This window comes from Grus americana, chromosome 1, assembly GCF_028858705.1.
Source record: "Grus americana isolate bGruAme1 chromosome 1, bGruAme1.mat, whole genome shotgun sequence".
NCBI lineage: Eukaryota > Metazoa > Chordata > Aves > Gruiformes > Gruidae > Grus > Grus americana.
Window position 1 is genome coordinate 15,335,159 of NC_072852.1, and position 13,177 is coordinate 15,348,335.

Consider the following 13,177-nt stretch of genomic DNA (forward strand, 5'->3'; position numbering starts at 1 on the left):
CAGAAAAATATTCTGGATTTTTTGTTTACTTGTGACTAAACCTTGCTGAGGTGGGAAAACTTTTCATACCAAGGATCTTGATAAGGAATTACTGATAAACTCCTCAACTTGGAGAGTCAAACAGTAGGGGCCATCTTAAAAAAATAAACTAGTCTATCAGTCCTCTAGAGAGGTGAGGGCTGGATCACAGGTCAAGCATCTGTCCTCACAAAAAAGCTGAGTTACAGAATTTATTATAATTATTATAATAGTCTGTGTGATAAACAGGTATGGGGGGGCGCTAAGGATTTCTCACAGTCTAAGAACTCAAATTACACTTCGCTTAGTTATGCTTTTAGATTAGTTTATCTGAATAGTCAAGTGCCCTGTCTTCTCTGGCCTGTTTCTGTCCTCCCTTTGCTGCTTTCACTTCTGGCCTATTTTTAAATGCTGTCCCTCCCAAGCCAGCCTGGGGACTGTGCTGTGCCATCTCGCTCGGCAGGGGAGCTTGGAGAGAAAAACCCTGGATCCTGCACAGACAGTTTCTCCTGCTGCTGAGTTTGTATCACCAAAGCAACAGCTGGTGAGCAGCATACAAGCCAACCTGAGGCATACTACAGGTGGTGAAAAACAAGCAGAAAACTTGTTACTCATAAATCTCAGAGGGGAAAACAGCTGGAAAAAAAATTAAGTGAGAGAAGAAATCTAATATTAGTTCACTGAAAGACAGCTTCTATAAAGAACTGTATTCATAAAGAAATTGTATTTTTAAGGTTTTACAGTATAAAATATTTGAAAACTGCTTACAGACTACTTAGGTACACTTTTTTCCAAAGCAACTTACTTGTCTGTTGTGTACGGGGTTTGATGTACTCGAAGGACTGGATTGTGACAAAGCTACACTGCTATTTTTTCCAATCTGAAAGACATTAATTGAGCAGTATTGAGAGGCGTATTTGTCAGTTGAATGCAGATGCTGGTAATGGCCTTCCCTTTCCTGTGTAAAGTGGCACTAATTGCTTTGCACTTGGAACACAGGTATTTTGCTATAGCAAAAGATACACTTCTTCAGATAGAATCGTAATTATCTCTCAGAGCCTGTATACTTTAAATAAACTCTTAAAAGGCACATAAATACTATTACAGGTCAGAAAACAACAGACTAACAGTTACTGGGGGAATATAGATCGTAACCCCCCACCTCTCTAGACTGAAATACTAGTTTCTCTAGTTACTGGACTCAGTGCAGCTAGTCAGCAGCGACTGCAAGAGCACAGAGAGCTCGAGGTCACAGACTCCTCCCCAGGGGACCTTCCCCACTCCTGGGGAGTCTAAAGCAAGTGGCCAAGCATCACAGCATACCCAAAGTTATTGCATTTTCTTCCATACACAGTCTTCATTTATCATTGCTCAATAAAGCAGATATTAACCAGAAGAATCAAACTCCAGAGGTTTAAATTTGCAATTGTATCAATTTACTGCATTGGAGAATTTCTTTGGGAATGAGCGCAAATTGACAGTACGTATACGCACATTTTAAAAGCACTTAGTTAAAATACTGCCATATTCAACCTGCATGTTTCAGTGCTTGAGAGATTACAGCACTCTGCAAGAGCACTCTGTCTTAGGTTTTCCTACAATGATCTATAAACGTAGTGTAGATATTTCTGATGTGAGACAAAAGGGGAGAGAGCTGCTGAGTCACAGGAGCAATTCCTCAGGGGTTACAAGGCTGATAAAAATGAACCATGGACACTTGCCTGCAAATGGCAGATGACCAGATTTTGAAGTTACTCACAAGGTCAATGGACTTCAAGTAACGTCAACTGTAATGATTTGAAGGAGAGGTAGCACGGACCCGTCTTCTAGACAGCGAGAAATGCAGTTGCAAGTTTCTTACTGAATAGACAGGACCATGGCATCGGCTGGCGGGGCTTTCCCCAGCTTCACGATTTTCTCCTTCCCTTCTGCAACATCATTTGTTATTTCACCATTTCATGTATATAGTGTGAGGTAGCCTTTGTCTGCCTCTCCATATCTGCCCCTTCTCACACAGTGACTGTTTAAAACAGTATTCCCTCTTCACATTCTATCCAAAAGAGATGTTTCAAGTTTTTATTTACAGCCAGCTTTGAAGGCAGCTCCCATGGTGAGCAAAGATTAAAAGGGCAGGCCTCTGCCCATCCTGTTCCCTTCAGCTTGCTGTTTTGCACGCCACAGCTGTTCTCATGGTACTAATGTGCTTTTCTTCAATATACAAATCTTGACTAAAGATAGACAACCTTGTAAAATCTTTTCCTAGCCATTCAGAATGTCATGACACACCTGCAAACCCTTCTTCTCTACACCCACCATTATAATATTCATCAACACCTTCCATAATGAAATACACATCCCTCTTTTAAATGAGAAAATACCACTAGGAAATTGACTTGCTGAGATCCCAGAATCATGAGAGGGAGTATTATACCTCTTTAGGCTTTCATCCATGCACACATTTACTGCTCCTACGATTAACGGATTTGACTCTCTACATAAGACAAAGCACGGAGCAACACAGCTTGCAGCACTGCGGTCGGCTTCAAGCTGCCTTACCACCCTGTCTTCAGTCAGAGCTGGAAGGGCAGCGCTCAAGCACAGAAGGGCAATTCAGACGGACTGGACAGCTACAGCACTCGGGGAAAGTAAGAAAGAAAGATTCCCAGTTGCGTTGGGTCTTTAATGATGGGAACACCATTGCAAAATGATCGGGGTGAGGCCAGGACTCAAGTCCCTCTTTTTCTTCTAAAAATAAAGTATACTTCAAAACCCAATGGGTAACACTTTCAGTTACTATCTATCTGGGTCAGATTTGAATGAAATTAGAAAAAAACCCCAACCTATCCAAAACCTAAACCTATTCACTGGTCACTTGAGGTTTTTTTCTGTGTTCTTATTCTCTTAATTTAATTTGCCTGATTACATCAGGGAACAGGAGCAAGATTTTAAGTAATACTGATTTTTTAATTTTATTTGTACTGTGATTGCATTTCTAGAAGACTGAAAACAGCAGAGCTTAAAAGTGATTTCAAGTACTGTATTCTCCAGAGGTTTAATATTCACACGTAGAGTATGTGACATTATCTGACCCATATGCTTAAGTGTACAAATCTCATTTATTTATAGCATAAATAAACAGTAGGAAATATCTGTTTTGTCATCGCATACAATTGAGTATCCTTGTCATGAAGACAATTAGCTGCCAGCAGGACATCTGAAGTACAATCAACTCCACTTTACCTCCTATTTTTGATTACTAGTGTAGCTCCAAAGACCAGAAATATAAGAGGAAAGAGCCACCAACTTTTATAGATATACACACACATATATGCATGTATACCTGTATATGTGTATGCAGCTGTACATGTATATAAAATAGTATGTTTAAAAATCTGTATGTTATTACTCTCATTACATATAATTAACCTTTTACTTAAGGGAAAAAATAATTAGTGCAAAGGACATATTTAGAAGTATTGGGAAAAAACCTCTGATTCTTTATGGTTCCTTTACTTCCATTACTGTGCAACATGCTGAAATACATCACAAACTGGAACAGTAATGTCCCACAGGAACAGATTTAATCACCAGGGGAGTCAGAGTTTGAACTCAGAACCTCCTACATATAGCTGTAAGACTCCCTCAAACTGCACTAGCTACAGATATGGTCTATGTGAAAAGAGAATACAATCCATTTCCTACTACCCATGTTTGTACCAAAGTAATAATTTGTACTTTTTTTTTCTTCCCATTTGAGATCTTATATCTCAGGGCAATTTAAACTTTTTGGGCACATGTACACTGGAAAAAAAAAATCAGACATGCGGCAGAATGAAGAATTTACAGCATCCTCCACTGACTTCAGTGACTTAAACATCACTGATTGCAGTTCTGATCACAGGACACATTTAACAGGCCTAAAACAGAAAGACAATGCCACTATCCATTTTTAAAAGCCAAACAAATTGTCTCAGTTGCACCTCTGCTGGAAGCAGGAAAGTGAAAATACGCCTGCTAAGCCATTCTTTGAGACCTTCACTCTGTCTGCTATCCCAGTGTTAGAATTGGTTTATTCTTTCCTCCTACTCCCATTTCCGTCTGCTATTACCTATGGATTGCTTTGCCCAAGATCTTACCCTCTCCATTTCCAGATTCCATTTTATGCACAGTATCCTTAGGAAATCAGAGTTTCACAAACAAAAAAATCCCCCTAAGCCACCTTCTCTGGATTTCTGGAGGTATTCTATTGTCTATGGTTTTGTCTTCCAGACACCAGGGCCAAGCTTTGTTTCCTGTGCACTGCACAGCATGGGACATGGTAGCTCATTATAAAGATCGTATTGGCAGTTTTTCCTCCAAATTTTAATTCACATATAATTTTGTCCTTATATAGCATCACTGAAAGAAAAGTCAAAGCTCTTGCTAGCGGCCATGAAGTAAGAGTGTGTAACTTATCTGTTGCACTGACTTCAATATTCTGAATACATGCTCACTAAAAAAGATACCCAAATGTCCACTACAGGTCATAATTTCTTAATTTTTCCAGTTTCAAAGAGGAAACAGCATCTGAGGTCAGGCATCTCAGACTCTCCCCAGGGGAAAGGTAGCTGAAAGCGTTTTACATAAGAGAAATGAGGAGACTTGCGTAACATTAAAAAAAATGAATCAGCAACAAGTTTGGGAATAGAAACAAACAGAAATGCTGACTCTTATCTTCCTGTTTTAATGACATAATTTATTTCAGAGAGATGAGAATTAAGATAAAAAATGAATATCTAAAAATTATTTATCCATTCTGGACATTCAATTTCACTTTCAGAGATACAAATGGCTACTTTATTAACTGAATTAAAAAAATCACATAAAAATATTTTAAGAAAGTAGATATATATATTTAACTCTCAAAGTATCTTTCTCTGACTGGTACAAAACAAATACAAATATGTGTCTGTAGTAACCTAGAAAGTAAGTTGTTTGATGAAAACCAATCTGAAGCAAACATAGAATGTTATTTCCCAAATGCATGAAATATTTCAAGTAAGTCAGACATGACCTGTAAAAAAATAACTGGAAGAGTCCCTTACCTGCCGAGAGATGGAACTGCTTGTAGGATCTGGCACCGCAGAAATAAGGTTGGCAGTGCTCTTTCTATGAACACTATTCATACCAGGCATTTTAGTGATTTTACAGGCTTTGCTACTAGAACTAGAGTTTTTACGTTTTTTTCCTTCTGATTTGTCGAACGAAAGGGGTAGAGAAGACACTGCGTTATGTGCTCCCAGGGAGTGGTCCCCCGAGTGGTGCACGAGAGAAGGTACAGACAGATTAGAGGAGTCAATACTGCTTACTACCATGCTCATGTGTTTCACTGAGTCTGTTGAACTACTTGACAATGAAGTCCGTCCTGAGGGCTCCGATTTGGCACTGAGTGGGCTTGTTCCATTATTTGTATTGTGCACAGACATACTGTTATAGGAAGATGTAGCCTGATAGGAGTTCAAAGTTGAACTGGGGTTCAGGACACAGTTCTTTTTGTGGGACCCTGAAAATGAAGACGAGGAAGATGTCTGCAAAGATAATGAGGACGACGACGATGACGACGATTGAGGCTTTTTCTTTTTGTTACTTGAAGACTCATCACTCCGAGATGACAGGTCTTTCACTTTTGAGGATTTGCTGGTTTTTGTTTTGGATGGCTTGTGGGATGGGGAAGGGATGACTGCTGGCACTGGTGACACAGCTGATGGTGCCTTAAAGGTTGAGTCCATGATACTTAGGCTTGCAGCCATGTGAGGAAAAGCTGTAGTGTGTGACATAATGGAATTCGTATCTGACGTTGTCACAAAGGCTGCATTTGATAACATGGCTGATGTCATGATGTAAGAAGAAGAAGTGATTCTTGAACTGATAGGTGTTGAAGGAATATACACTGCACTGGGGTTGCTGAAAGGCTGCAAGACTGATGCTGGAAAAGGAGTGGAGACGTGTGCTGCTGGAGAAGGCATGGGACTATCTGCTGCAGGAGGAATTTTCCTGAATAGAGAAAAAAAAAAAACCAAAAAGCAACTTTTAGATACATAAAAAATTCCATCTGAACAATGTAGATCAGAAATTATTTCTGGGAAGGACCAACTTAGTAAAAAAGGCAAACCTAGTTAATTCTAATTTTGATTCCTATTCTACCAACCACATATATTTTAATATTTGCAGTTCAAAATCAGCTCTGCATTCTACAACAGCTTAAAAATGCTTTTACTTCTGATTTGTTTTCCCTCTTTTTAAACTTGCAATTCCATTATGAAGTTCTTTGGGATTTAATACAAACAACAAAATCCAAATCATGTGTGTTTTAATATTGTAAGGATTCGGGAAAGCTGGATCATGAAGTACATTTTTCCTAAACATTAATTTAAAATGAGGTACATTGTCTGTGAAAGCAGCAGAGACCTAAAAGAAGATGATTAGGTAAAGAACTATGCAGCGTAATGTTCCCTATAAAATTCTGTCATGGCGCATGGGCCCTGAATGTGTAACAGTCAAACCAGAACTGAGCTCCACTTCAGCACAAGTGCCCCATGCAGCAATTAAGTGCACAGTGCTACAATTTAATCACTTTATTACAAATTTAATTTCCTTTTCCCTCTCCTATTTTACCAAACAATTAAAAAAATGCAAATAAAATGCCTGATGGTGGTACCTATAAACATTCTAGTCACTAGGTTTCATTCATCATATATGTTTTGCTTGAAAATTCAAGTTGTGGAACGGTTTCAGTATCAGCCTAAACTCACAGGTTAGATTTGATGAAGGCAGTAAATGAGCCAGCCTGGGGGTTTATGAAGCACTTAGTCACTGAGCTTAAAGAGGGCAAGGAGGGAAGCTCACTCCTTTCCCAGTGCAGTGCTATTCCCAACAGCTCATTTGAGAGCTGGTTAGATGGGATTAACTAGGTAAATTAGTGATTAATTTCACCAATACTGAAAAACTGACAAAATATTAAACAATGCTTGATAAGTTTTATAATGAGTTGAATACTATTCTGAGAATAAAATTTAATATTACCTGTGAAATTAGTAGAATGTATTCAAATTCCTTTCTATTCAGCCACCATCTTCTATTAGTTTATCTAGTCCAGTGTTAATAAAGAACCAGACTTCCATAATGTCTCTTGGAAAATTATCATGTGAGCTTTTCTCATTATTTAGACGAAATTGAATTCACAGTTTAATCCTATTTCTCTTTGTTAAGAACCCATACATCACCATAACTCTGCCCTTGTTATCCTCACTACTGACACCTTTTCAGTTTTTAAAGGCTTACTCTTGCCCTCAAAGTATAATAAAAGAGCGGCACTGGGTGTGCTGTTTTTCTACCAATCAAATCCTAACTACAAGTGTTCTCTCCTGGTATCCTTCCTAGGGGAACTGTGAGACAGAACACTGTTTATGGCACAATTACGTAAGGATTTCATACAGTCCATGCAGCCAGAAATGAGGAAGCCCTACTGCCTGAGACTTGCTATGCAAACAAAGCTGCTCATCAGATCCGTTCCTCAGTTTATTTTTAAAGAAGGGCTGATAATTCTTACCCACCTTTGTAAAGTACTTTGAGAACTAGGGATAAAAAGTACTTTGCAAATGTTATTCTGATTCCTAGAACACAGCCTTGCTATCCCTGTACCCTTAGGCACAGCTACAGAGCTGCACCAGCACGGGTTATAAAGGAACAGCTTTGCACAAACCCCTGCTTGGGAAGGCAGGAAGAGATTGGTCCAGAGGAGGGTTGAGGACAACAGCAGGATACTATAGGGGTTAAGCACTGTGAGCTTCCTGTGTTATACAGACAAGTGAGTACGGGTGGAATTCATTAAAATATTAGAGATTACATAAACAGAATTTGGGAAAACATTTACAATTGGATTTAGTGGGAGCAGGATGAGGCCTGTTTATTTCTTGTGTCATACAACTACCACAGAGGTTATTTTTGGTTTTCGTGATAGTAGTGGTACTAGTGACACATTTTCTCAGATGCTCGAGTATCTTTTCTCCTGACAAACAAAGCCAATAGATAACAAGTTTTAATCTTCCTATTTAAGGAAACCAAATTAGTTTTATTTGTGGAAGGTGACAGACAATAGTTAACAGCCAAATTTACAAAGTAGGAGAGAGGAACCCCTTGCAAATCAAGTGTGATCTGTCCCTAAACAGACATGAAACCGGCCCTTTTACAGCAAACCCAACCATTTCCAAACTGTGTCTCCCAGCACAGTAGCACTGTTATCATCAAGTTACCATGTTAGTCAGACAAGCCAAGCTTTAGTGTTTCAAAAATATATTTAAATGAAAATCAAACCTTGTTTATCTAATGGCTGGCATCCAATGAATATAACACAGTCCTGATAATAAACAGTGACATGAAATACTGCACTTTAGTGTCATTACATTGGAAGAAGAATGCATATTCTGTAGCAGAATACCCCCAAAATATCAATCTTATCTGCAGATGCCATGAGCTTTTCAAGTACTTAGAAAAGTACATAAAAAGAAATTAGCATATTTTTTCTGAAGTGCAATCTGTTTTAATGTATCTGTGTAGCCAAAGCCTATAGTGCTTGAAACCTGCATATGTGATATAGAGGTGCTTCAACAGTGAGTAATAATCAGAATTTTAAGGCTCCAAAGCCAGTAAAGGCACTATAGACTAAAAAAACTATCATGTTCCATATCATGCACAGGCAAACATGTACTGAGTTCCTTTTCTTACAACACGGGTCTTACAGAGCAAAGTCTGAATGGGGGATATGGGTGCGTGATACAGGTATAAAAATCTAGGCAAAAATCTAACCTGTTTGTTATAAAATGGTATGATATCAAAACATAGCTCCAAACCCAGAAACCACTGAGCTTTAATGCTTTTAAGTAATGTTAACAGGACTACTGAATTATTCCTCCCCAGATTCAGAGGGACTAAAAAAAAAAGACCTAAATGTGGCAGAAATTTACATCAGAATAGATTGTTCCATTGTGCTGCATGTTCCTTGACAGAGAAGAGAAAATTTGTACTCCTATTACTGCTATGACTTAATACAGAGGAAGTTTTACAAACACTTCCCATGGAGTGTTTAATTTAGAAGTTTTACAGAATTAAAAATGTTAAACTATCCACCAAGTGTAAAAATTCCACTTACTTCCACATCTGTGAGTTCAAGTGTTTTTCTACCATGGAGTTTAGTGCGAATCGAAAATGGTCCCATCTTCTGTCAAAGACATAGTACCCTCTTCCCATTAAGCGACTGCCGTATGAACAAAACTGAAAGAAAAGATATTTTAATGTTGTTTATAAAAAGTTATAAAAATTATAAAATAATTATTATTTATAGATCAAGGACCACGTTTCTATTTTGTATCATGTATATAAAACACCTTTAAAAAGGTGTTTTTCCACTATCTGCAGCATAAATCCTTTTTGCATGATATATGAAATAGGCGCATAATTTTTCAGCTTAGTGTAAAATATACTTCATACTTCACTAACAACTCCATTTACTATCAGGTACCTATGTCAGACGCAGAAAGAATATATATGCTGAGGTACTGTTAAGGAAACAATTCTGGCTACTAATACTCTTACTACTTTGGAAAGACAGTTACAATGTTCTGTGCACATTAAATCTTGTAACTGTGTAACAAGATTAAAAATATAACTGAAGAGGAAAAAGGTGCAATGGGAGCATCTTTAGTATCTATTTAATAAAGAAACAAATCAGTGACATTTCAGTAAAAAAATACATTATTGTCCATGGCACCTGCGCTACAACAGATATCGGATACGCTCTTCACAGTGTATGAAAATCATCTAGAGGTATAGTAAATGTTTTGAGAATTCTGCAGAGCTCAGGAGTATGTGCACCACTTCCTCTGGAGAACTTCCTGCAAAGTCCTACTACACTGAAATGGTATGACCAGGAATCTACCCTTTCTTCAGTTCATTCTTACTGATCTCCTATTACTCAGAGAACTGCTGCAATACCTATTTGTGGGAGAGAAACCTGTTATAAATCATCTTCAGAAAACAAGACAACTCTCGACCATGCAGGGACCAAGTCACACAAATTCTGGCTGAGAGCAGAAGCTACTGATGCAGTAGCAAAGCATCCATTTAAAGTACTTTTCAGCTTAATGGATGGCAAGTGGTGACTGTAACTTTATCTTAAATTTGTTTCATGACAAGGTTAAACAGGTTAATTAAAACCACCACCTAGGCTGATAAACTAGCCTCACCTCCCAGTGATACAGATCAATTTCCACTAAAAGGTAGTTTAAGAAGCTCCTGCCTTGTCCCCGTCTGTTACTACCACATAGCTGGGAGGGGGACTATGTAAGAAAAATAGTCCACTTCAATATGAAATTTAGCAAGTTAGTGTGAACCATGCTGAAGGCCATTTACACCATCTTTCCTGACTTCCCACTGATACGGACTAAGAACAGTTGCACTATCAGGAACTGCTTCAGTTGAGATGCTAAGATTTCAAAGAACAGATGAGTGAGCTGGGTTTGCCTTGAAACAGAACTAGGATCCTAAAACCAAATGGCTACTGACAGCCATGCCTCACTGATGATGCCTATACAAGAACTGGCTGCACTTAGATTATTTTTTCAATTGTGTAGACACACATGCAGTGAGCTTTTACTTTTTAATTCATAAAGCAGCCGCCAGCAAAAATGATGTAGAATACAAGAGTACCAAGGAAGCAGCATGTTACTGCATATCATAGTATTATATGGACTATAATTCTTATTTTCTGTGTAAGAACCAAATACAGAATTTCCTCTGACAGTCATTTTATGTTCAGCTCATACTTTTTCCTGGTCTAACAGTACCAAGTTCTCCTTTGCTCTAGGGAATACAGACAATGCTACAGTTATCACAGTGTTCATTTTATTCTGCATATCACATGGAAAACACAAAAGTCAAGTCTTCATTAATTTTATTCCTTGGCTCAATTTTGATGTGAACCAACTGCTTAGAAGTTCAAGAGTTCTTCCATTCCTTCTTGGTTTGTACAGTATAAACAAATTCACACTGCAGAGATAATGCCACAAGGCAGCTCTTACAATGGAATTTCTCACTAACGCGGGAGAAAGACAAAAACAGCTGCCAGAGAAACACGTACTTAAGCCACCACCAGAGCAGATAGGCTATACCATGCTCTAGACTTTCCATTTTCAGATGAATGAAGCAATAGCTTCTAAGTCCACATACACTCATATAAATGATATTTAATTACTGCTTCAAACCAGACTGCAAAAATCAATGAAGCACTGTAATAGCCCTTTGCTGCCTTATGATTTTCAGAACTATAATCAGTTGCAAGGTAGTTTCGTAAGAACTATGATAACAAAAAGATTATCTGTTCACGTCACGTTGAAAACAATGCAACTTTTCTCAGTTTAGCAGAATTATGCATGAATTGCAGTCTACTGAGAGGGAAATCTAAAACTAGAACTTCTGATTTTCTGCTGCTCATCCTGTCCTGCAACCTAGCAATGTTTGTCACATGCACTGACCAGTCTTCTCCTCCTACCTTATCCCATCCACATCATTTTCCGTCAAATGTATTTGTTCTCTTTGGAATACAGTTTTCAGAATGTAAGGTCCTCCTTCCTTACATTTTTTTACTAAATCACTTCTGTGTTTCTCCCCCCTCTAATTACATAACAATAATGGCAAGGCACGCCAGAGACAGACACATACCCCAAGAGGTCTGGGATGGTGTCCAGAAAAATGACAGTCTAATTTCTCAGATTCTTCAGCTCCATCCGCTTCACCTTCATCACTGGACAATCTGCTCGTTAAATCTCCTCCCATGGAAGGCAGTGGCAGTTCTGGTACATACCCACTATGGTTTGAAGAACTGTTGCTGTTTATGCTATTTGCAGATGACGGTCTAGAAGGAGAATATACATTTAAATCATCAGTGTTCAAAGGCTCTGCAAACTTACCTGCCAGAATCAAGTGTCAAAGTAAATTATACCAGAAATGATCATATAAAGAAGGACAGTAAGATACAGAATAGCTAACATTTGATCTTGTCAGAAATATATCACGGGTTATCAACAAGTTAATGTCAGCAGAAGCACCTTTGTATTGCCTGAGATTTTAAATTTGCCATGAGGTTGAGTTTAAAATCTCGAGAGGCAAAATATATAAAAAATGCAAACAAAAATCAGACATGTATAATCTTCTTACACAGCACCATTACTCTGCTACTTGATTGATCCCAAGGGTCCAGTTATGAAATTTTATTTCACAACAAAATACTACTGAAATTAGTGTACTAAATATAAGAGTGTTTAGCTGACACCCTCTACAGCTAGATTAACAAGTGAAGTCACTGGGAGGACCTCTTACAGCATGTAGGTTTTCTTTACCTTTGTCTAAAATCCAGTAAAACAAAGTGGGAATGGCTTTGCACCACAGGGTACCATGGTGCCTTGCCTTTCAAAAGTAGCTTGGAAACAAATCGCATTAGAAGCCGGGGTGAAAAGGATTCTCAATTACAGTCTGTACAGCCAAGTATGTATGTGGACCTCTGAGGCTGGAGGAGATGTCCGCATTGAGCCAAATCTGAAGAAGATCATCTTCAATATCATGAATCGATGCTATCAGGACACAGCAGTCACTAAGACTGGGGACAGGTGCCCTCTTCTGAACTGAGCAGGGATTGCTCAACAATGCCTGTCAGCTAGAAATAACTGCTGCAGTTGCTGTTGCAAGGGATAGATTGCATGAGTGCTCAGCCTGCAGGAAAAGTCAGCAGGTTAAGCCAAGTCACCTGCAGAGAAACCAGCAAGCTTTGCCTCAGCAGAGCAGGGAGCACTCACATAACCTCTCCCAGCAGCAGAGCGGCAGGCTTGCTGACTCCCAGCAGAGAAGTAGTGAGGCTTTCCACCGTCACGGCTGGTTGCAAAAACAGACAGGATGACAGAACAGAGGCACTGCAGCAGAAACAGAAGTGTAAATTGTAACAACACAACGTATGACTGCTAAAATCTGCCTCCGCATGAACCTTTGCAATTTCTTCAGCTGACTCTCTCTGAATTGCATTCCAGTTTTGTTTCTTTGACTGTAACACCTACTAAAACCAATGTCTGCCTGT

General features: G+C 38.7%; 1 protein-coding gene across 14 annotated transcripts in view; it reads right to left on the bottom strand.

Annotated features, from left to right (window-relative positions):
* Positions 1 to 13,177, bottom strand: part of ATXN7L1 (ataxin 7 like 1) — a 122,548-nt gene that overhangs the window by 9,362 nt on the left and 100,009 nt on the right. For 12 of the 14 annotated variants that reach the window (XR_008575500.1, XR_008575499.1, XR_008575498.1 and 9 more), the window contains 4 exons: positions 11,773 to 11,965; positions 9,206 to 9,327; positions 5,103 to 6,051; positions 824 to 898 (listed from right to left, as the gene is read on the bottom strand). Coding sequence is in view for 10 of the 14 variants with exons in the window: in XM_054813584.1 (XP_054669559.1) it covers positions 824 to 898; positions 5,103 to 6,051; positions 9,206 to 9,327; positions 11,773 to 11,965 (1,339 nt within the window). In the remaining 4 variants the exon portion in view is untranslated. Of the gene's footprint in view, positions 1 to 823; positions 899 to 1,777; positions 1,947 to 5,102; positions 6,052 to 9,205; positions 9,328 to 11,772; positions 11,966 to 13,177 lie in introns of those variants that run through there. The other 2 variants (XR_008575501.1, XM_054813586.1) reach the window with 2 other exon arrangements.